At 46.5% G+C, this 24,393-nt stretch overlaps 1 protein-coding gene across 3 annotated transcripts in view; it reads left to right on the plus strand.

Annotated features, from left to right (window-relative positions):
• The window catches only part of LOC123744880 (proton-coupled zinc antiporter SLC30A5), a 170,506-nt gene that overhangs the window by 57,701 nt on the left and 88,412 nt on the right, over nucleotides 1-24,393 (plus strand). For all 3 annotated transcript variants that reach the window (XM_045725121.2, XM_045725126.2, XM_045725115.2), the window contains exons 6-7: nucleotides 12,098-12,265; nucleotides 22,471-22,574. In XM_045725121.2, the coding sequence (XP_045581077.1) occupies nucleotides 12,098-12,265; nucleotides 22,471-22,574 (272 nt within the window). The remainder of the gene's footprint in view (nucleotides 1-12,097; nucleotides 12,266-22,470; nucleotides 22,575-24,393) is intronic.

Consider the following 24,393-nt stretch of genomic DNA (forward strand, 5'->3'; position numbering starts at 1 on the left):
ATATACAAGAGTTGTTACATTCTTGTACAGCCACTAGTACGCGTAGCGTTTCGGGCAGGTCCCTGGAATACGATTCCCGCCGCGATGAATCGTTTTTTCATCCAAGTACACATTTTACTGTTGCGTTAAACAGAGGCTACAGTACCCATGACATAGCGCTTGCGGAACGCCAGGCGAGTGTCTTACCACTACACCGCGGAGACTGCATAACAAAACAAATGGAAAACACCTATTGTAATGGTGTACTTTTGCGGGGTTTTTCTTTTGTTTTTATTTTAATTTGCCAGGTGGGGGGGTCTGCCAAGTGTGGCTATAGTTCCACTGGTAGTGTTTGGTGGCCATCTGCTAGGCCCCCATGATTGTACATGTCGCAGGAGTTTTCAGTGTTGCATACCCCCTTGTTAGCTTGGGTGTTTAACCGGTTAGCAACACCTTGCCCGGGCTTCCCGTAGCAGTCAGCCTACAGGCCCTGAAAAACCCTGTCGGGGTTGGTTGGCTTGGTGGACCATTGGGCATGTCTTCTGGGTTCCATCATGTCTTGTGCAGGTTCGTTTGTTGCTATGCCCTTGTGTCAGGGTGACAGTCGCCACTTTTACCTGCGTCATGCTGCCTGTTGGGTCACTGACACCTTACCTTGAGGTTACCTTGAGGTGCTTCCGGGGCTTAGTGTCCCTGCGGCCCGGTCGTCGACCAGGCCTCCTGTTTGCTGGACTGATCAATCCAGGCTGTTGGACGCGGCTGCTCACAGCCTGACATATGAGTCACAGCCTGGTTGATCAGGTATCCTTTGGAGGTGCTTATCCAGTTCTCTCTTGAACACTGTGAGGGGTCGGCCAGTTATGCCCCTTATGTGTAGTGGAAGCGTGTTGAACAGTCTCGGGCCTCTGATGTTGATAGAGTTCTCTCTCAGAGTACCTGTTGCACCTTGACTCGGAGTCTTGCGAGTTGTTCTCTGTTTGTTCTCCAGTACTCTCCTGATGTCATTACTGTTCAGAGTACAGGTGGCATCCGCGTTGCATGCTCGGTTTAGGTTGCTGCAACGCACTAGGTTGGTTTTTTACCCGGATGCCCTGGGGCCACCCCATTTTGGTTAGGTGCTGTTTACCCCTTTCCCTCCCTGTTCCTGGCTCCTGACCGTCTGCGGGTTTCGGGGTCGGGGCGAGGTTTAGTTGGTGCCGAGACTCAGGTGGCTTCGGGGGCTGCCCTGTTCGGGTTGGGGATGGAGATTTTCGAGCCTGTTCCTCCTGCCAAAGCTTCTGGGTCTTCCCAGCGGTCCATCTTTGCTGCCTTTCCCCTGGACTCTTCCTTTTAAAGCTCTGCTGGAGGACAGAGGCCCTGGAGGACAGCTCTGCCCCAGGGCCTCTGTTGCGGGTTCCCGGGGCTGTGGGAGATGCCCGCTTGCAGTTTTGGGGCTGTTTGCCCCTGCCTGGGTTTTCTGCTTCTGGGCGGAGTTTTTCGTCCCTCTAGTCTGCTTCCTTCCCATATTTGCCGGCGTGTTTTTGACTCTATTGTGTCAGTCACAGCTCCTTTGTTTTAGTGGCCATTTTCTTTTCTGCGGATAACTCTCCGCTTGGCCAGTGGCGGCGCTGCCATTTGTTTACCAATGCCTGGCGTTTTGGGTGAGTTTTCACCTCCTTTTCAAGGGTTTTATTCTCCTGTTGCTGTTTCTTTGTTTTTCTGTTGTGTTCTGCCCATCTTCTGTTCCTCTGGGAATGCTTGGGTGTTGATTTTTTCACTGGTTTTTGCATTTTCTGTCTGTTTTGGGTATGGGACCTAGGGTTTGGGCTCAGTGTCCCTGTCTGTTTACGCTTGCTCCCACACCTTGTCCCTTGGTTTTCGGTCTGTTTTGGCCGTTTCCCTGGGGGTTCTGTCTGAGTGCTGTGCTTTGCCCTTCAGTGGTGCATTTCCGCCGGCAAATGTGGTAGTTTGGGCTCCCCAGGTTCGATTCCGAGTTCCCTTGGCTTCTTTGGTTTCATTCTGGAGGTTTCTTCCTCTTGGGCCCCCCTTTGTGGGTTCAGGGGGCATTGTTACTTGTTTGTGACCCAGTTCTGCCTTCTGGGATTCCGGGGTCTTCCTGGCTTGCAGGCTGATCTTTTTGAGTCTTGGCACATGTGCACATGTTGTGTTCTTGCCGGGGCCTTGGGTTTTTGTTGTCGAGGTGGGCCTTTTGGTGCAGTTTTTATGCTCTCTTGGTGCCTTCTTTGTCTGGCCGCATGATGCTCTCTGCCCTCCGGTCGGTGGCTTGTCTTTTTCTTTCTTTAATTTATTTTCAATTTTATTTACATGTATGTATGTTTTTATACATCTTGTGTGTATGTATGTATGTATATATGTGTATATATATGTACATGTATGTATGTGTGTATTTATATATATATATATGCATTTTCTGTTGGAAGGGGTTCCCCTTCATCCTTCGCTGTTGATGGAGCACTGGGGGGGGGGGTAGCTTGCTCTGTTAGCTCTCACTTGTGGTTGTTTTCCGGCCTCTGGTGGCATCAGGCGGCTTCTACCCCTGTGGGGGGTTTGGGGCTGGCGGGGTGGTCTTCTTCCACTGCGCTTTGTTACGTCATCTTGGTGTGGGTACGTACTCACCTAGTTGTGCTTGCGGGGGTTGAGCTCTGGCTCTTTGGCCACATTTGGACGGGGTCGTTCCGTCCCATCCTTCCACGGTTCTCGCCTGTTCTGGTGCAGACACAGGCTTTGCGGTTCTTCTGGACTTACGCAGTCTGCGCCCTGGATTCATTGTCCTCTTCGGAAGACTGTTGTCTCCGGTCTGGCTTCTGTTGGGGCCGGGTGTGTGGATGGTGTCCCTGGACCTCCGGGTCACTTCTTGGCTTTTTCTTCTCCAGGGTTCTGGGACTGGCACAGTTTGTGGTGGGGCTTCAGGCTTGCTGCTTTTGTTTCCTTCCCTAGTTTATAATTGGCACTTAGTGTATTTACGCATCTTTACCGGATCTTGGTGACCTGTCTGCGTCTGCTCGGGATTCTGTTTCTTGCCTACCTCGACGACGGGCTGGTGAGGGCTCCCAGTCGGTCCGCTTGTCTTCTCGCCAGAGATGTGGTTCTTTCCAAATCGCTGGGTTTGGATTCCTGTTGTTCTGGAGGCCGTTCCATCTGGTTCCGTCCCGGGTTCGGACCTGGCTGGGTCTTGTTAGGACTCTTGGACCGCTTCTTTGTCTTTCCCTCCAGAAGCGTTGCTGTGGCTGTGGTCCCGCCTTCAGCTGTTTATGGGGGGGGGGGAATCCCGGGTCACTGGCGGTTGCTCGAGCGGTTGTGCGGGGGTCTGAACTTCGCTGTGCTGGTCTGCCCGTTGGTTCGGGTTTGGCTTCGGCGTCTGTTCGGTTCTTTCGGGGATTCCCCTACCGCCTCTCTGGCAATCGTTGGGTTTGTCCTCCGGGGATCTTGTGTTGGTGCTTCGTCACCGGCTTCCTCTTTGGGGTATTCGGGGTTCCGGGCCTTGGTGCCTCCTCGAGCCTTCGCTCGATGTGTTCACAGACGAGTCATCTCTCGGCTGGGGCTTTGTGGCCAGTGCTTACCAGGCCGGCTGGGGATGGTGGGATCCGTCCGTCCATCCGTCGGGCTCACAGCATGGTTTGGGAGTTCGTGGCTGTCTGGTTTGCGCTTCGGAGGATTAGGGTCACTTGGGGTTCTCCCATCCGGCGCCATTCGGATTGTTTTTTGGTGGTTCATTGACGGAACCACAGGGATTCTTTTAGGTCCTTGACCTTTTGGGTTGGTTCCTTTGAGTGGCTCGTGTGCTGAATTCTCGTGGTTTGCCTAGCTGTGCATTTCATGTCCAGGGTGTCTATTCTGGCGGACGGCCTGTCTCGGTTCATTCCACTGTTCACGGATTGGCCAGTTGTCGCCAACTTGTTTCGTTGGCTCTGCCGGATGTACGGACTCCTGGACATGGACATCTTCGCTTCGGCGTGGTCTCGGCATCTCCCATTCTGTGGCGCCCCTACCCGCCTGCGAGGCGTTCACAGTGGATGCCTTTTGGCAGGACTGGTCGAGGTGGAGTTACCTCTTCCTCTTCTCCTGGTCCAGCTGTTGCTTCGGGTTTTGGGTCGGATGGATTCCTTCCCAAGGAGATTAGTCCTCGTGGTCTCGTGGCTGGCCCAGCTTTGTTTTCAGACGCTGCTTGATAAGTGTCCGAACCCGGGGCGTTTCCCGCGGCTCCGCCTCTTTCGGCAGGTCAGACCGGTCCTGTACGTGACTGGTTCGGCCTTCTCCTTGGCTCGTTGCGTTTGCTCTTTTGACGCGGGTGTATCGCCATCTCTATGATGATCAGGTGGCTTCGTCGATGGTGTCCCACCTGCGAGCTTTGTCTCGGCGACAGTATGACGTTCCTGGTATTTCTATTTGTCATTTTCTTGCTCTTTGTAGGTTGTCTTCTCTTTCGCATTGGGATGTCTTGTCCTTTCTTGGGGTTTCAGGACTGTTAATTGATGTTTCTTACTGTCACCTCATATTGTGTGGCACTGGCGGAGCCGCTCCGGCTTGCGCTCGAGGTGGACGTCACATCCGCCCCATTTTGTACACTTCTCGTGTTTTGTTTCACCTCCGGCCTGCTCATGCGCCCCCTGAGCTGTCCTGGTCCTTGATCAGGGTGCCCTCTTATCCTTCCTCAGTTTGTGGTAACCCCTTCGGTTCAAGATTGTTTTTCATTGTTTTTCAAAGGCCATATTTTGTAGGCATTGGCCTCTGTGGGTCGGGTCGGGGAGCATCCGGCTCTCCTCCAGCACAGAGGTTTCTGCTCTTTTGGTACTGGTGGTAGGTTTGTACACTTGCAGCCTTTCTCCGTCCTCCTAGCGATGGTCGAGACGTCTGCTTTTCGGAGGGGTCCTTGGGTTATTGATGCTTGGTTGGTTCGGATGGGGGTGTGACATGTGTTATTCGGTTGCGGCTCTTCGCCGTTACCTGTGTGCCGTGGCTGGGGATGCGCTTTGGGTTGATCCGGTTCCCCTCGTTCCCTGTTTCAGGGCTCGGGTCTCCCAGCTCGTCTGCAGGTTTAAGTCTACCAGCTTGTGGTCTATCCTTGCGCCCATGCCATTCGGACATTTGCAACTTTCGCTGCCGTGTTTGGTGACATCTTGGGCTCATTTTGGGTGCAAGAATTTGGGGGTCGCACAGGTTCCTGGCCGCCCGTTCTTTTGTGAGCGTGTCTGCTCCTGTGCGTTCTTGTGTTGCTTTGGGTTGCAGGTTGCTGCCTGTTGTCTCGACTTCGCATTGCGGAGTTTGTTGCGACTGCCTTCCGGGTTAGCCCTTTCTTTTCCTTCTCTTTGGGTATAACACTCCAGGGAGCTCTAGGGGCTCCCCACAGAAAACCAGCGTTGAATGTAATGAAACACCATTTTCTGGGTGAGCCCCGTAGGATCCCTGGCAACCCTCCCTCCCACTGGTCGGCGTTTTTTTCGCATTGGTTGAAGCTTAGCTTCCGAACTGGTGCTAGGCAGCCGGTGCGGTGAGGTCTGGGGCCCCCTCCTTTTCCTCTTGGGGTGGGGAGGGCTGCGCTGACGATCGGCGCGGCAGTAAAGTGTGATGTTTGCTTGTTTCCTGGGGATTGTAGGGAGTTTCTACCTCTCTGTTCGATTTTTTGTTTTAGTTTCTTACCATGTGGGGTTTGTTTTGTTATGCCTGCCTTTCTTGGTGCCTAACCCCGGTCGATGGCAGATAAGGAAAACCCTCAACCACAACAGGGTTTTCCAGGGCCATTGCTCCCTGAAACCTCTCTGAAGGGTCCAGGTTCTGGCGCTGGTCTCTGGTTGGTCTGAACTCCATAGCTAATGTCTCAGTCTAATATAACATACATTAGCCTGATAAGCTCCAGGGAGCCTCTGGGGCTCACCCAGAAAATGGCGTTTCATTACATTCAACGCTGGTTTTTTGTGTTTTGTGACTACAATTTGTAACGCACGATGTCGCCAAAGAAGCTGGTTGCTAAAGATAGTGTTGTCAAGAGGAAGAAAGACACAATTACTGTGGATTTGAACAAAAATTATAGCAAAACACGAGCGTGGTGTCTGTTTGACTGATCTTGCCAGGGAGTTTGGCAGGTCCTCCTCAACAATTTGCACCATTTTGAAGAGGATATTGTTGATCTGTGGCAAACTTTGGGTCTGGAGTTGGATGCTGCTGATGTGCAGGAGTTAGTGGAGGAGCACAGTGATACTAACCACTGAGGAACTCCTGGAACTTCAGAAGGAGCCGAGTCAAGAGAAGGTACAAGAGCTCTCATCAGGGGAGGAGGAGGTAAGGGAGGATGCTACTGCCTCTTCCAGTGAGATCAAGGAAGTGTTGTGAATGTTTGATAACCTCCTCCTTCGTGGTTTCCGCTCCTTTGGTCGGGGTGATCGTTTTGTTCCTCTGCGGCCTTCTCCTTCTTTTCTGGTGTTGAATGTGACTGATGCTTTCTGGAGGGGTCCCTGTGTTGTTGTTGCCTTGTTGGTTTGGCTAGGGGTGCTTCAGGTTTTGTGCCCGGTTGCGGCTCTCTGCCGTTTTTGGAGCGCCATGGCTTGTGTCCATGGACACGCTTAGAGTTGATCCTGTTTCCCTACTTCCTTGTTCGCAGATGCAGGGTCTTCCAGGTCGTCTGCAGGGTTATTAAGGCTGGCCGGCCTGCGGCCTCTTCCCGTGCCTGTGACGTTCGCAAGTTCGCAGCTCTTGCTGCCATTCGTTGGGACTGTATCTTGGGCAGACATTTGGGCGTAGGGATTTTGGCGGTCAAACTGGGTCCTGGCTGCTCATTGCTTTGTTCACATCCCTTAGGCCTGGTCGGGCTTTGTCGCGTTGGGTTGGCAGTTGCAGCTGGTTGTCTCGCTTCATGTTGAGTTGTGAGTGGTGGCCGCCTCCCAGATACGTCCCTTAGACCTTCCTCTGTGGGTAGTTAGCTCCAGGGAGCCGACGGGGCTTCTCCAGAAAACCGGCGTTGAATGTAATAAAACGCCATTTTTCTGGGTGAGACCCGGAGGCTCTCCGGCAACCCTCCTTCCCTCCCTCCGGTCGGCAATTTTCGCGTGTTTTGACATCCAGCCTTAGAACTTATGGGTGGATAGCCAGCGTGAGAGGTCTGGGGCTCCCCCTTCCCCCTCCCGGGAAGGGGGGAGCTGTGCAGACAGCGGTGCGGTGACGTGTGACGTCATACTAGTTTGCTTGTTTTCTGTTGGGGAGTTCTATCCACTTGTTCGGCTTTTGGTAGAAATTTTAACCAGAATAGGGGTTTGTTTTGGGATGCTTACTTTTCTGGATGCTTGACCCAGTCAATGGCAGACAGAATGATTCCAACCACACGGGGTTTTCTATAGGCCATTGCTACCCTTGCCTCTGAGGGGGGTCAGGTTTTTGCTGTGGTCCCCGGTAGGCCCTAAGAACTCCATACACATGACTGATGCCAAAGTCTGACATTAGCATATCAGCCTGGTATAGCTCCGGGGAGCCTCCGGGTCTCGCCCAGAAAATGGCGTTTCATTACATTCAATGCCGTTTTTTTTTCCGACAGCTCAGGTGGCTTCGGGAGCTGACCCTTCCGATATGGGCACAAAGGTGGTTGAGCCTCTCTTTCCCGCTGAGGTTTCTGAGTCGACCCAGCAGACTCCCTTCTTCGAAGCCTTTTCCCCTGGACTATGCCTGTCCTTCTGGGGTGGTGGGCGTGGGTGAGGGCTCGGGGACCTTCATCCCCTCAGGTCCTCATTGTCAGACTAATGGTTTCCAGGGCTCGGGGGGAGTCCGAGTGAAGATCTTGGGCTCCTTTTGACCCCACTTGGCCCCTTGTAACCCTCTGTGCAGGGGCTTCTTCTGCAGAGTAGAGGATTTTTCATACCCTCCCTCCCTTTTATGAGTTTGAATTGGGTGGAGCTCCCCTCCCCTCTGTGTTTGTTTCCGGGGCTTATGAGTTCTTTGCATGCGTCTTTCCTAAAGTGTTCTTCCTCTCGGATTTGCCTCCTGCAGGACCCGGTTTATGCCTTGGTGATGGCTCCAGTTTCCTTTGAGTTCAGCTCTTCTTTCCCATATTGGGTACATTATGAGGTACCAGGGACTGTACAGGTACCTGGCTAGCAGACTGTCCCTTCTTTTTCTCTTGGGGCTTACCACGACTTGAGTCATACTTGGACACTTGAGTGAAGGAAGGTTACTACAGTACTATGTTGCAGGTGTTCTTGAGTTGAGTTGGGGTGGGGCGATCTTGAATTTCTCAAGGAGTGCATCTTCGCTAACGTGCTTCCTCATGATGTTGGTCTGGTGCAGCTGCATGTCCCCTCTATTTCGGCTGCTGTGGTAGCCGATGACCTTTGCACTTGTAATCATTTGGCCTCTGTCTTGCAATTCATCAGTCTTCTGGAGCTGTCTTTGCTCCAAAAGCCAGCCCTGCATCTGGCTTTCAAACGCGGGGCCCAAGCCAAGGGTGGGGGCTCTCGGCTGGGGTCTTTGTCTTGGCTGCTACTGTGTCGTCTGTCATACTGAAGCTGTTTGCACCGATCTTCCAGGAGGTGGTTTCCACGTTTTCCACCTCCTGTCTCGTGTGTCAGCAAGCTGTGCTGGCTCTCTCATTGGATTTGGCTTATGCCCTGGCTCTTTAGTCATCTTTGCTGTTTTGTTCACTGTCTATTTCCCGAGGACTGTGTGTGTGTTTTTGTCAGTGGCTTCGGCTAGTTGCCAGCCTATTTCAGATTTCTTGGTTCTCCATAGGGGGGGTCAGGCCCAGGGGTCAGGGTAGGCCTGTGGTGCCAGTTTCAGAGTCGGTGGTGATCTTGGTGCCTTCTTCTTCTGGTCGGTACAATGTTTGCCCTGCACGGAAGTCGGGCTCTCAGGGTTCGCGTTGACCCTTTCATGGGTCATTTTGTTGACAGGGTGATGGGAGGGTGGCTGGCTGTTTCTGCCAACACCTGGTCCCACAATTTGTGGGCTTTTCACGTCATTTCTGGTGGCCTTCATTGGCGTTGGGCAGACCTTTTTCCCTTTGGGGGTGTGGTCTGGGTGGCAGGCCTCTTCCCTGTCCATCCGTCAGGTCATCTCGGAGTGGGTTCACTTGGGCGTGGTCGAAATGATCTCGTCTCTCAGGTGGGTTTCCTGCCTGTTTCTAGTTCCGAAACGAGATTGTGTGGATCCCCGGTACATTTTAGACTTGTTTTCTCTGAACTGGTTGATTCCTTGTTCCTCCTTTTGAATGACTACGTTGTCCCAGGTGTGGCTATTTCTTGATCCGGGTGCTTGGATGAGTTCCCTGGACCTCAAGGACGTGTATTGGCACATCCCTATTCATCCGGGGTTTAGAGAATGGATGGGTTTTGTGATGGGGCGACAGGCAAACCGCTTCTGTTGTCTCCTTTATGGGCTGAATCTGGCACCTTTCGTTTTTACACGCTTAACTCAGGTCATGGTGGCCCATCTGCGTCAGTTAGGTGTTTTGGTTAATGTCTACCTCGACAATTGGTTAGAATCGGCTCCCATCTGGTCTGCTAGCTAGGGCTCTGGCTCTTAACTAGCTCATTGGGTTTGGGTTCCTGGTGAACTGGGCAAGTCCCAGTTGGTTCTGTCCCAGGTTCGGACTTGGCTGGGCCTTGTTTGTGATTCTTGGACTTTGTTCCTTTCTTTCCATTCCGCAATCTTGTTCCAGCTGCAGTCCCGCTGTCAGCTGTTTGTGAGCGGGACTCGGGGGACTCGCTTTGGGTACATTCAGGGAGTGTCCAATGTCCTAGTGGATGGCCTGTCTCACTTCATTCCTCTTTGCATAGAGTGGACAGTCAACGCCACTTCCTTCCTTTGGCTTTGCTGGACGTATGGGCGTCCGGAGGTGGACCTCTTTGCGCCAGTGTGGTCTCGGCATCTTTCCGTGTATGTGGTGCCATTCCCCGACTGTGAGGTACTTGCTGTAGACACTTTTTGGCAGGACTGGTCGAGGTTGGGGTTCTTGTACCTTTTTTTCCTTGGTCTAACTGTTGCTCTGGGTTCTGGCTTGGCTGGAATCTTTCAGAGGGATGGTGATTCTCCTGGCCCCATGGTGGCTGGTCCTGCCTTGGTTTCAGGTGTTGCTTGCTCGGAGTCGGAACCCTGGTGTTTTTCTCCAGCTCCGCATCTTTGCTGGCAGGTCAGGCAAGTGAGTCACCTCGCTGGTTCAACATTTTTGTCTCCACAGTAAGCGTCTTGTCTTTAAGACGCGTCTGTATTGCCATTTGTATGGTGATCAGGTGGCTAATTTGATGGTGTACCACATGCAGTCGTTTCTCAGTGACAGTATGAGGTTTATTTGCAGGCTTTCTGCCATTTTCTTTTTCTTCACAGGGTTTTGTCTGTATCTGACAAGGTTGTTTTGGCCTTTCTCTCTTGGCTTTTTCTGGACTGGCATTGCATGCAAATACTGTTGCACTTATCATGTAGCATTGGCGGAGCCGCTGCAGCTTGCATTCGGGATGGATGTCACTTCCACCCCCATTCCGCAAGCTTTCTTGTGCATTTTTTCATCTCTGGCCTGCTCATGCACCGCCCGTGCCTTTTTGGTCTTTGGACTGGATTCTTTCCTTAATTTATTCACCTTGGTTTGTGGTGGCCCTTTCGATTCTGGATTTTTTTTAAAGCTTTGGTTTTGTTGGCTTTGGATTCTAGGGGGTTGGGTTAGGGAGCTTCATGCTCTTCTCCAGCATTGGGGGTTTTGTTCTTTTGGTCCTGGTGGTCGTTTTATTTGTTTGCAGCCGGGTTCTTCTTTTCTGGCAAAGAATGAGACGGCGGGCTTCCGAAGGGGCCCGTTGGTTGAGAATGCTTGGTTGGCTTGGCTGAGGGTGCATCACATTCTATGTCTGGTAGCTGATTTATGCTGCTACCTGCGGGCCACCGGTTCTGTGTTGGTGGACATGTTCTGGGTTCATCCGGTTTCCCTGGTTTCATGTTCCAGGGCTCGTGTATCTCAGGCTGTCTGCAGTGTCATTACGTCTGGCCAGCCTACCTTCGGCTACCTTTGTGCCCATGATGTTTAGAAGTACTGAGTATGCTGCTTTCTCGGCTCTGTTTGGAAGTATGTCTTGGGACAATATATGGGCACGGGGGTTTTGGATGTCTAACAGGATCTTGGCCTCCAGGTATCTCGTGAACGTCCCAGACCCTCTGTGGCCTTGTATTACATTGGGTTGTCTGTCGCGGCCTGCTGCCTCTTCCTTGGATTGAGACATGCAGTGTTGCCGCTTTGCTGGTAAGCCCCTGTTTTTCCCTTCTCTGTGGGTAGTTAGCTTTAGGGAGCCGATGGGGCTCCTTACAGAAAACAAGCGTTGAATGTAATAAAATGCTAGTTTTGAGTTCCTGAGGCTCCCTGACACCCTCTCTTTCTCCGGTCGGCGGCCTTCATCATTCAAGAACTGGCTGGTGGGTGATGGCTCACCAGGACCAGCTCCCGAAGCTGGCCCTGGTGAGGCATCGAAGTTTTGCTTGTTTGTTTTCTTTGTGGGGGGGTTCTTTTGCTATTTTGAGGACGTAGGCCACAATTTTCATCCAAGCAGGGGGGTCTTTTTGATATGCCTAATTTTCTGTGTGCTTTCCCTGGTTGATGGCAAGATGACATACTTTAAATGTAAAGTGTTCATGGGCCATTGCTAACTGTGCCTCTCTGAGGGGGGTCAGGTTCTGACTCTGGTCCTCAGTAGGTAATAGAACTCTGCGACTGATGACCCCAAATAGTATAGCACTGCAGTATATCAGTATGGATAGCTTCAAGGGGCCTCCGAGGCTCACCCAGAAACTGGAGTTTCATTTTTCTCAGTTATTTGTAGATCTCTGGATCTCAACTTCCCCAATCATGTAAAGAGAGACAGATTTTGGTCCTGGTTCTAGATAGGTCAGTATGGGTCTCAAGAGGCTGTCTTAAGCAATGGCTGTATTAGCTCAAGTTCTAGGAGACTACTATGGGGGTAAGCCATCGTTGAAAAACATATTTGCACTAATACAAATATAATGATATTTGGTATAAAATAGTAAAAACAAATAGCAAACTTTAGATGCAATTTAACTTTAATTCCTAATGAAGGATATCTGGTACAAATCTATTTATTCCAGCATGGATACACTGAAATGTACAAGCAAGAGTTCATTAACCTGGGTTTTATATTTTCAGGGTGGTATTGTTGTGCTGCTGCTGACTCTATGCCTTCAAGCATATGTCAACAATGGTGGACGTCGCTTAGCTGTCGACGTTGGTGGGTCTAAGCGTCTTCATGCTCTCACAGCTATTGTTTCTGCTGGTTTTCTCTGTCCACTTGCTCTTATCATCTGGATGACTCAGGTATGTTTTAATAAAATTAGGATGGTAATGATGAACTTCATTTGGAAAAGTATTCCTAAGATTTTTACAGCTTTGGTGTATACACACAGTACAACATTGATATATATACATTATAGATTTGATATACAGTGGCACCTCGGAATGCGATTGTCCCTGTATGCGAGTTTTTCGGAAGACGAGCAGGATTTACTCCAAAAATATGTCTCGGAAGGCGAGGGTTACCTCGGGACGCGAGTTTGTTGATACGTGTACAGGCCGACTGGCGCGTGGTGGCATGGCGATTGCGCCTCAGTTTACCAGTGTCTCGTGTCCAGTGACTATCCCACCTGAATTCTTCACAAGGATTTACAGTTTTTTATCGTTTTTTTGGCCATTTGAGCATAAAAGTTGTCATTATATATCTTGCCATGGGTCTCAAGAAAGCCATTGGTAAGGTTCAACATAAGAAAATAGCTGTGAGTAGAGGCAGTAGAGGATGTCCCTTCTTGATTAAGAAAATGTGTGAAGTATGGGAAGAACTGCAAAGTTTTGTTGAAAAAACTCACCCAGATAAAGCTGTAGCAGGCCGTTGCATTGACCTTTTAAATGATAATGTGATGTCTTACTACAGACAAGTGTTAAAATGTAGGGAAAAACAAGTGTCATTAGATAAATTCTTAGTAAAACAATCAAGTCCTAGTGGTATGCAGGCAAAATGTGCCAGAGTGTGCATACCAGTGAAGTCCTCACTGCCTGATGTGATAATGGAAGGGGACTCCCCTTCCAAACAGTAACTCCTCTCTTCCTCCCACCTCCTCACCATCTTCCATACGCCTACAGCAATCAACAGCAAGGTAAGTAATAACTTGAACATAGTTTTGTAGGTTTATTTAGATGAATTAGGTATAAAAATTTAGTTTGATGTGGGGTTTTTGGGGTAGTCAGGAACGGATTAATTCATTTCCCTTTATTTCTTATGGGGAAATTAGCTTCGGAATGCGAGTTTTCGGAATACGAGGCGTCTCCAGGAACCAATTAAACTCTTAAACTGAGGTATGCCTGTATACACACACACAGCACAGCTTTGCTATATAAATATATATATATATATTATATATATAATATATATTGTGACGGTAACGCGTTGGTGTTCGGCTGTTTAAGGCTAGGGGTATGGCCTCGTCACATAGTTATAAAAAAAAATAGAAAAACTGGAACTTCGTCTGTGGTAAGGTAAGGAGAAGACACACAAAACACAAGTAAACTTTAACAATGAAATTTTAATTACGTTAAATAAATCAAAACATGAAAATAATGCACAAACAAATTCTTATGATAAAATCAATGAATCAAAATAATAAGAATACTTAAATGACACAATGAAAGTTACGTTAAGGCAAAATAATAAGAAGTGCAACACAAAAGTTAAGTGGGAGGTGCTGGAATATTGGCTTAAAGCCACCACCTCTCTCAGTACACGCTAGAGTCTAGCTGGGAGGAGTGCTGGCTACGAAAGCACGGAACATTCTGAGGACTGATGTTGGGGCGACCCCAGACATCAGGTAGTATTGGGGGCGAGTGCAGGTGCAGCCAGACCGGCGACCAATCAGCGGAGCCGTAGCGATCAACGGGTAGTTTGGTGGTTGGAGTTCGAACAGGTGGCTGGTTGCATACGTTTCTGCTCACCCTGGCAAGCCTTGCTGGTGCTGGTGTTGTTGTCGTTGTTGGACATTTCTTCCATAGTCTTTTTATATAATTGTGAAGACGTAATTTTGGAGGGAAGAGCAGGCTCAATCTCTTGAAGGAGATTATCGTCACAACTCTCCCCCGAAGCCTGCGGTTCTGGAAGAAGTACGTCGTTATGTGGTGGAGTAATGGATGGAGTTGCTTCTACTTCATAAACTCTGGAGAGATCATGGGCTAAGATGTTGTCAGACTCTTGGTATAGCGTGTCTCCAGGTTGAATTTCTGCAGGTAGCAAGCCCATAGTAGAAGACGTTGAGATGAGAAGTGGGCGTGCTGCAGGAGGTGTAGGGTGGTGTGGTCCGTATTGATGGTGGACCGAGCACTTTTCAGGTGTGGAGTGAAGTGCTGAAGTTTCAGGATGAGGAAGAGTAGCTCCTTGCCAATTGTTCCGTAGATCCTTGTAGCAGTAGTCGCTGACAGGTGTATTCTTCTCGCCTCGTTGCTGCATCACGACACCACCCACGTCGGTACCATTGGCGTCGACATGGAGGATGAAGGGCTTATCTGACGAGGTGAGAGTGGAATTAGAAGAGGGCATAGGAGCACGAGTATTATCCTGAAAGCATTTGGGAAGATCATTAAGGATTTTGGAATTAGAAAGCGCCGACTCCTTGTCAGTGCTTTCGGGAGAAGAAGCCGGGATGGTCTCACTGTGGATGTAGGGTTCTGTGAAGGTAGAACAATTAATCAAGACAGTGGGAGGAGTACCATTATATTGCTTCAGGAGGTTGACGTGGCACAGCTGGGTCTTCCGCCGCCTATCTGGAGTCTCTATCACATAATTATTATTATTCCTGCACTCTTTGACGCAGTAGGGTCCTGAAAATCTGTTTTGTAAAGGTGAACCTGGGATAGGGAAATAAGCAAGGACGAAGTCTCCCGGCTTGAATTTTCTTACTTTGCTGGTCTGGTCGTAATGAGTCTTCATTCTCACCTGGGCTTTCAATAGATTATCATGGGCAAAGCGGTGGACTCTCTCTAGAATGTGCTGAAGGTTTTGAAGAAACTGGGGCACATTCTGATGCTCACTGAAGGTGGCATCTCTGAGAGAGTCTTTGAAAGCCTTAAGGGGAGTACGGCACTTACGGCCGTAGAGCATCTCATAAGGAGATACTCCTAGGGACTCATTGGGGAGACTTCTGAAAATACACATTATTAGGTCAATCTGCTTATCCCAATCCTTTGAGGTTTCACTACAAAACTTTTTCAAGAGTGCTTTGATGGTCTGATGACTACGTTCAAGAGAACCCTGTGAAGCAGGATGATAGGGGCTGGACAATACCTGTTTGATGTTGAACTCCTCCAGTGTCCTTTTGAAGAGATCACTGGTGAAGTTGGTGCCACAGTCACTTTGAATCTCCCTGGGAAATCCGTATTGAGTGAAGATCTTCAATAGATGTTTGATAACCGTAGCAGCCGTGATGTTCTTCACTGGAACTGCTATGGGAAATCTGGTGGTAGGACACAGGATGGTTAGGATGTAGGCGTTACCTGAACTGGTCCGAGGTAAAGGACCGACACAGTCTATTATGAGTCTGTGGAAAGGTTCCGCAGGCACCTGTATGGGAATCAGTGGTGCTCTGGGAATGGAGACGTTCGGTTTGCCTGCCATCTGACATGTATGACACTGTTTTACGTACTGTTTGACGTTATTTACCATACCTGGCCAGTAGTAGTCTTGGCGAATCCCATGGTAAGTCTTGTTGAAGCCGTAGTGGGAGAATGCTCCATGGGCCAGGTGTAGAATAGTGGGCCGCAGGCTGGTGGGAATCACAAGTTGTTCGGTGTTGGCCCAATCGTCCTCCTCCTTCAGTTTACTGGGTCTATATCTGCGGTAGAGTAAGTCGTTCTCTAGGAAGAACCCAGGAATACTGTCGGGTTGAGTCTCAGCCTGGAAAAACAATGGTGTTAAAGTAAGATCTTCCCTCTGCAACTTACGGAACTCCAACTTGGTCAGATGCGGGGGTAGTTTCTGAGGGTCTTGAGGGACAGCGGTAGCAGTAGAGTCAGCTGGCTGTGGACGTGCGGCTTGTGCACGGGTGGTCACGAGAACCGGAGGAGAAACATCATCACTCTCTTGAACCTCTGCTGGAACATACTCAAGAATAGGGTTACTTGGCACAGAGTTACACACCTGGGGTTTGTCCATGACGATCAGGTTGGTTGGTTGCAGGTCTTCTGCCAAGTCGTTGCCTAGGAGAAGTTGCACTCCAGGCATGGGAAAAGGCTTTTCCCTGACGGCGACTTGGACTTCCCCGTTCACGTAGGGACAATCCAGGTGGACTCTGGCGAGAGGGTATGGAGTGGTAGCAGTGAGGTCAGTGATGAAGACTGTTTCCCCGGTGTAGACTATGTTGGGCACAGCCGACTTCAAGATGATCGATTGTAGAGCCGCTGTGTCCCTCAAGATCTTCAATTTGAAACGTCCCTCCGGATTTGAACCGTTGGCAGAGACAGTTCCAGTATACAGGTGGTTACTGAAAAGAGAAAGATCATTAACATCAACACCAACATTCATCACAGGCTTACCGGACTTAGGAGGAGTTGGTTTGGGTCTTTGTTGGTCAGTGGTTCCCTTGTATTGAGACTTACCACACTTGTCTATGGTATGTCCATAGAGTCTACAATACTTGCAGTACAGTTGTGAACCAGCTTGATCGGGGCTCACCTTCTCGTAACTGTACCACGACTTCTTACTGGAGGATGGTTCAGGTGTCAGCCGGTGGATGAGGCTGTAAGTGTCAGCCGACTTAGCACACTTCAGGTAGTCGGTTTCTTCTTTATCTGCTAAGTAGAGGCGGACAGGAGGCGGCACACGTCTCAAGAATTCTTCAACAAGCATCAGGTTGACGAGTTCTGTAAAAGTAGAGACATGTGCTGCTTCCAGCCATTTCATGAAATACCTTTGTTTCGTGTTAGCAAACTCAAGGAAGGTAGTGGTACTTGCCTTCAGGTGGTCACGGAATTTCCTTCTATAACTTTCGGTGGAAAGTAGGTAGGCGTCTAACACTGCTTGTTTCAGAGTGTAGTAGTCATTCTCAGACGCCAAAGTACTGAGTGTGACTGCAGCTCTACCTGTAAGATGGACTCTGAGAAGTGTTGCCCATTGGTCGACAGGCCAACTGAGTTGATTAGCAAGGGTTTCAAAGGTGGTAAAGAACACATCAACTTCTGCTTCTACAAAGGATGGCATTAACTTACTTGCATGTGATATATTAAAACTGACGGGAAGATTGGCAGTAGCTTGCTGGCGTTGAGCGAGGTGTGAAGTTTCCAACGTGTATTCCCGTTGACGACACTCAAGAGCCAGAGTCGCTTGTTGCTTGTCATGTTCGCGTTGTATTTCCAACTCGCGTTGTTTGGTTTCAAGCTGTAAGCGTTCCCGCTCCTGGAGTGTTTCAAGCTGTACTCGTTCACGTTCACGGAGCATTGCCAACTCACGTTCCTTGAGGGCGATCTCTTCCCTTCGTATGTCAGCTGCTTCCCTTTGCTGTTCACGGGCTTCCCTTTGCTGCTCACGTTCAATCTTGGCCAGCTCTAGTTTGAGTTTCAGCGTTGCCAAATCAGTTTTATCTGCAATATAGTAAGTTTCATGAGTTTCAGAGTCTATCTTACCTTGCTCTAAATAGTAATCCAGCAACAGGTTGTGTAGGTCATTTTTGTTGGCTTGGTAGGGAACTTCTAGTTGATACTCATGTGCAAGAGTTTGTAGTTCAGTCCTCTTGGCACGACTTAAAGTCCCTATTTCACCTGCTGGATTTGCACGGAAAGTTTGGAGACGAAACATGGTGAAATTAGCAAATAAAGGTACACGAATGTTCAATAATGAAATGTCAGAAACAGGACAACGTGGCAACTGGTACCTATCCTGTGTGATCTTTAACAATTAACGTTAAGTGAAAGATATTAAATGATTACATTAAATCAAGGGCGCAGGAAATCTTGTACCCGGTACTCATGTAAGAGAATAAGGGCAAGAAAATCCTACTAACAAATGAAACAGAGTTTCGAAAACAAATGAAACAGTTAAATGCTTCAAAAGTAAAATTGGTAGTCCAAGGATGTAGGCATACCTTGCCAAGTCTCTATAGGACATAAAGCAAGTTTTTCCCACTGAATTTAATATGATACTTACAGAATTAGCGAACTTTTGTGCTCTGAAAAAATAAGCTAATTCCCTACCGTTGTATGTATCATCATCTCTGACTGACGTGTAGGGGTGCGAGGTGTCAACTTGTGACGAGAACTGCTGCTGAGGTCCCAATTCAGCAACTAAAGTTCGAGCTAGAGGAACTATGGCCCTCTTTGTCCTCCTACAGTCAGATTGCAGAAGATTGGGTACTCTTGACCCGGGGCAGACCACAGTACCAGGGTACCAATATGATGATCTGTCAGAATGAGAAATATTCAAGGGACATAGATGGTAAACACGAGTAATAACAAGGAGGGAGAGATGACCAATTAAGAGTATGACTGCGGCCTACAGTCACCACGTAATCCAAAGTTGTCTCACCTTCACTATATGTTACTCTCGTAATGCACAATACACCGCACCTTATAAAAAATGAAATTGAATGAAAAATAGTAAAGCTACGTTAACAAAGTTAAATACGCTTACCATAAATTACCACTTAGCACCAGTACCTGAGTGAAGCTCCTAGGACAGGCCCCCATATAACTTGTGACGGTAACGCGTTGGTGTTCGGCTGTTTAAGGCTAGGGGTATGGCCTCGTCACATAGTTATAAAAAAAAATAGAAAAACTGGAACTTCGTCTGTGGTAAGGTAAGGAGAAGACACACAAAACACAAGTAAAACTTTAACAATGAAATTTTAATTACGTTAAATAAATCAAAACATGAAAATAATGCACAGACAAATATGTATAATAAAATCAATGAATCAAAATAATAAGAATACTTAAATGACACAATGAAAGTTACGTTAAGGCAAAATAACAAGAAGTGCAACACAAAAGTTAAGTGGGAGGTGCTGGAATATTGGCTTAAAGCCACCACCTCTCTCAGTACACGCTAGAGTCTAGCTGGGAGGAGTGCTGGCTACGAAAGCACGGAACATTCTGAGGACTGATGTTGGGGCGACCCCAGACATCAGGTAGTATTGGGGGCGAGTGCAGGTGCAGCCAGACCGGCGACCAATCAGCGGAGCCGTAGCGATCAACGGGTAGTTTGGTGGTTGGAGTTCGAACAGGTGGCTGGTTGCATACGTTTCTGCTCACCCTGGCAAGCCTTGCTGGTGCTGGTGTTGTTGTCGTTGTTGGACATTTCTTCCATAGTCTTTTTATATAATTGTGAAGACGTAATTTTGGAGGGAAGAGCAGGCTCAATCTCTTGAAGGAGATTATCGTCACAATATATATATATATATATATATATATATATATATATATATATATATATATATATATATATATATATGTATATGTATATATATGTATATGTATATATATATACAGTGGTACCTCGGAATGCGATTGTCCCTGTATGCGAGGTTTTCGGAAGGCGAGGTGTATTTACTCCAAAAATTTGTCTCAGAAGGCGAGGGTTACTTCGGGAGGCGAGTTTGGACGCGAGTTTGTTGATACGCGTACAGCCGACCTAGCGCGTTCGTCGCCCCTCCGCCCCGCCGCCCCTCAGTTTATTATTGTCTCGCGCTCAGTGACTACCCCCACATCAATTCTTCTCGCGTATTTTCAGTGTTTTGTTGGATTTTTGGTGATTTGTCTATACAATTTGTTATTATATATCTCACCATGGGTCCCAAGAAAGCCAGTGGTAAGGATAAAGGCCAGAAAGCTCATGTGAGGATGACAATAGAGGAGAAACAAGAGATCATTCGGAAGCATGAGAACGGTACACGTGTTGTTGAACTTTGTAGGCAGTACAACAAAGCCACATCAACAATATGCACTATACTTAAGAAGAAAAATAAGATTATGGGTGCTAAAGTGGCAAAAGGAGTAAGAACATTAACGGCACAAAGACCACAAATACTTGAAGAAGTGGAAAAGTTGTTATTAATTTGGATACACGACAAGGAGTTGAGGGGTGATAGTGTTTCGGAGGCCATTATTTGTGAGAAAGCCAGGGTGTTGCACGAAGACCTTCTAAAGAATACCCCTGCAACGAGTGATGCAGATAAGAAAGAGTTTAAGGCAAGCAGGGGCTGGTTTGAAAAATTTAGAAAGAGAAGTGGTATCCATAGTGTTACAAGGCATGGGGTTATGTGATGTGATTATGAAAGGGGACTCCCCTTCCAAACAGTAACTCCTCTCCTCCTCCCCCCTCCTCACCATCTTCCATACGCCTACAGCACTCGACAGCAAGGTAAGTAATAACTGGAACACAGTTTTGTAGGTTTATTTAGATGAATTAGGTAAATTAGGTATAAAAATTTAGTTTGATGTGGGGTTTTTGGGGTAGTCAGGAACGGATTAATTCATTTCCCTTTATTTCTTATGGGGAAATTAACTTCGGAATGCGAGTTTTCGGAAGGCGAGGCGTCTCCAGGAACGGATTAAACTCTTATTCTGAGGTATGCCTGTATATGTATATATATATATATATGTATATATATATATATGTATATATATGTATATATATATATATATATACATATATATATATATATATATATATATATATATATATATATATATATATATATATATATATATATATATATATATATATATATATATATATATATTATTAAATATGACTGAAAAAGTAAGATTAATAATTCTAACAAGAATTTTCACAATATTTCTTATGTTTCTTTTCACTGTCGATGGTAAGTGAAAAATCAGTTCTCCAAAATTCATTTTTATTTCTAGTCTGACGCGACACTTGAACGCGTTTCGTAATAACTTATTACATTTTCAAAGACTTTAGTTTACACACACACAACTATAACCTGCAAACACTAAACAGATTTCTTACTATGCTATAATTCAAACAGCTTTTCATTTTATATACCTGCATTTGGGTGAGGTGATATGTTACAACCATTTTTTGGATGAGGTGAAAACAAACTTTCAACACAAGACAGAACACGAAACAATGGGTATAATATTGGTTAAGTTAAAGGGAAGAATGGAAGTAACTGCAAAGGGCTTATTGGCCCGTATTTCTTGATGTTTCTATATTGGTGCGGAGTCTTGAAGTGGGTAGAATATAGTTGTGCATTAATTGGCTGTTGATTGCTGCTGTTTAGTGTTTGCAGGTTATAGTTGTGTGTGTGTGTAAACTAAAGTCTTTGAAAATGTAATAAGTTATTACGAAACGCGTTCAAGTGTCGCGTCAGACTAGAAATAAAAATGAATTTTGGAGAACTGATTTTTCAATTACCATCGACAGTGAAAAGAAATACAAGAAATATTGAGAAAATTCGTGTTAGAATTATTAATCTTACTTTTTCAGTCATATTTAATAATATATGTCTACAAGAAAGACTGTTACCAAAATATAATATAATATATATATATATATATATATATATATATATATATATATATATATATATATATATATATATATATATATATATATATAAATAAATAAATAAAAGTGGAAGTGGTTCAAATAGCTTCGGCTATCACTTCCTTATGTCCGGTCATGATGGTCAAGCGGATTAAGGCGCCCTGTACATACCAGTTGTGTTGCTCCTGGCAGTATGGGTTCGTTCTCTATGGTCATCCTTATATAGGTTTTCATATGTTGAGCCTTACCACTGACTTTCCTGGGACTCATGGCGTGATATATAATAATTACTTTAATGTTCAAAATGCAAAAAATCACCACAAACGCGGAATTTCTTATAGGCGCGATCATCACTAAGCGGGCAGCTGTAGTAAACTGAGGCAGGTCGGACCGCGTGACCGGAAACCACGCGCTCGGTCGACCCAAATGTGTACCAACAAATATCGTAAGTTGACGACACCATCGGATGTCGAGTCGCATTTTTCGATCAAATTTACATCGTAACTCGAAATTATCGTAAGTTGAGGTGCCACTGTACAAAACAAATGGAACACATCTGAAACAAAGAAAGATTGTTATAATGGAGCAGCCTACCTGCCGAGCACCGAACGAACCTTTTGACATTTGTTGTATTTCAGAAATTTCATTTCCTTTTTCTTCAAAAACGTCAATTATTTGCACACTAGTTATAGACTGTGGAAATTCAAATTATGTTAGTTGTGGTACAAAAAATTGTAAACATGTTCACTTTTGGACTTTCCCGGTAAAATGTTTGTTAATCCGGATGACCGGCCTATCCGGATGGAGGTCCTTCCCATATAGCCCGGATTAGTGAGCTTCATCAGTACAGTAGACACACACATCATAAACAGTCAACATATTATGGAACATTCTGTGTGATAATCATATACTGTACCAGTATATTTCTTTCAAGTAACTTTGCACTGTTAATTAATGTTGATGTCATCTGTCATCGCAGGACTCGCCTAGCCCAGGGACTCTGCACTTCCTACCACAAGCATTTGCTGTTGCCTTATTTGTTTTTGTTTTACATTATTACATTGATGCAGCTTGCGTTCAGAGGTAAGTACTACACTTTTATTTATTTTTAATAGGAGCAATACTTTATTTTAAGACTGAGCTATCAAATTATAAAATTTCATCTAAAGCATTAAAACAATATTAATGTTTTCTGGGCTGGACACTTGGTAGCTTCCCAATGCATTATCCTCTGGCACAACCAACACACACACATATGAGAAGGTGGTGGAGGCCAAGACTGTCAGTAGTTTCAAAGCGTTATATGACAAAGAGTGTTGGGAAGATGGGACACCACGAGCGTAGCTCTCATCCTATAACTACACTTAGGTAATTACACACACACACACACACGCAGACACGCACGCACGCTACTCAGTTTGGAGACGTGACAAGAAAACTAGGAAGGGGGAAGGAGTGGCTGTGCTGGTGAAAGAACACCTGAAGGTAAGAGAATTAATGTTTGAAAACCCTCGAGATATTGACATAATAGCATTGCAGCTCTAGAATCAAGAAAATAAGCTGCTAATTTGAAATGCCTACAGCTCACCAGCAAGCAACACATGGACAAAGGAAGAACTGGATGACAAACGAGAGGGCCTCATTATGGTCATGAGAGTGATTATGGAAAGAGCTAACAAAGATAAATCCAGATTGTTGGTACTGGGGGACTTCAACTTTAAGGCAATAGACTGGGAGGTCTACGAGGCAAGAACAGAGGACATTTGGACAGGCAGATTTGTAAACCTCAACATGGAGACATTCATGTATCAACACGTCAAGCAGGCCACAAGAATGAGGGAAGGGGATGTTCCGTCAGTACTGGATCTAGTATTCACCAGGAAAGAAGAAGAGGTATTTGACATCCTTCCTCCCTTGGGAAAGAGTGATCATGTCCTCTTGGACATTAAATACGCTATGCAATATAATCTAGTAGAGAATGGGGACAGTGAAACAGTTGTTAAACTCGATTTCAAGAGAGAACCCTATGGGGAACTTAGAATTTTCTTTTTTTTTTTGGTATAATTGGACAGACTTGTTGCTAGGCAAAGAAGTAAATGAGATGTATGCCAAATTTTGCACAATATATGATGAAGGCACACAAACATTCATACCAAAACAGACATGGAGACTTAGGAAACAGGGTTGGTTCAACAGAGATTGCGAGAGAGCCAAAGATCAAAAGACACAAGCATGGAATCATTATAGAAAGAGGCCAAACCCCCAAACATACCAGCGATACAAAGATGCAAGAAACAACTACACGTCGGTAAGGAGAGAGGCAGAAAGGAACTTTGAGAACGGTATAGCTGGCAAATGTAAATCAGATCCAGGCCTTTTCTATAAATTCATTAAAAGTAAGCTGTGGGTAAAGAATAATATTCAGAGGTTGAAAATGGACAGATACATGGAAAATGAAAAGGAAATATGTGAAAAATTAAACGAAAAGTTCCAACATGTGTTTGTACAAAATGAGATCTTCAGAGAACCAGACACAATAAGAATTCCAGAGAACAACATAGAGCATAAAGAGGTGTCTAGAGATGAAGTGGAAAATATGCTAAAGGAGCTAAGTAAGAACAAAGCAGTTGGTCCAGATGGAGTTTCACCATGGGTTCTGAGAGAATGTGCATCTGAGCTCAGCATTCCACTTCACCTGATCTCTCAGGCATCCCTGTGTACAGGAATCGTAGCAGACGTGTGGAAAAAGGCTAACATAGTTCCAATCTACAAAAGTGGCAGCAGGGATGACCCCCTCGATTATAGATTTGTATCATAAGCGAAATAGTGAAAGTATTGGAAAAATAATAAAAACTAAATGGGTAGAACACTTGGAGTGAGATGATACAGTATAATATCAGAC

This window comes from Procambarus clarkii, chromosome 10, assembly GCF_040958095.1.
Source record: "Procambarus clarkii isolate CNS0578487 chromosome 10, FALCON_Pclarkii_2.0, whole genome shotgun sequence".
NCBI classification, from domain to species: domain Eukaryota; kingdom Metazoa; phylum Arthropoda; class Malacostraca; order Decapoda; family Cambaridae; genus Procambarus; species Procambarus clarkii.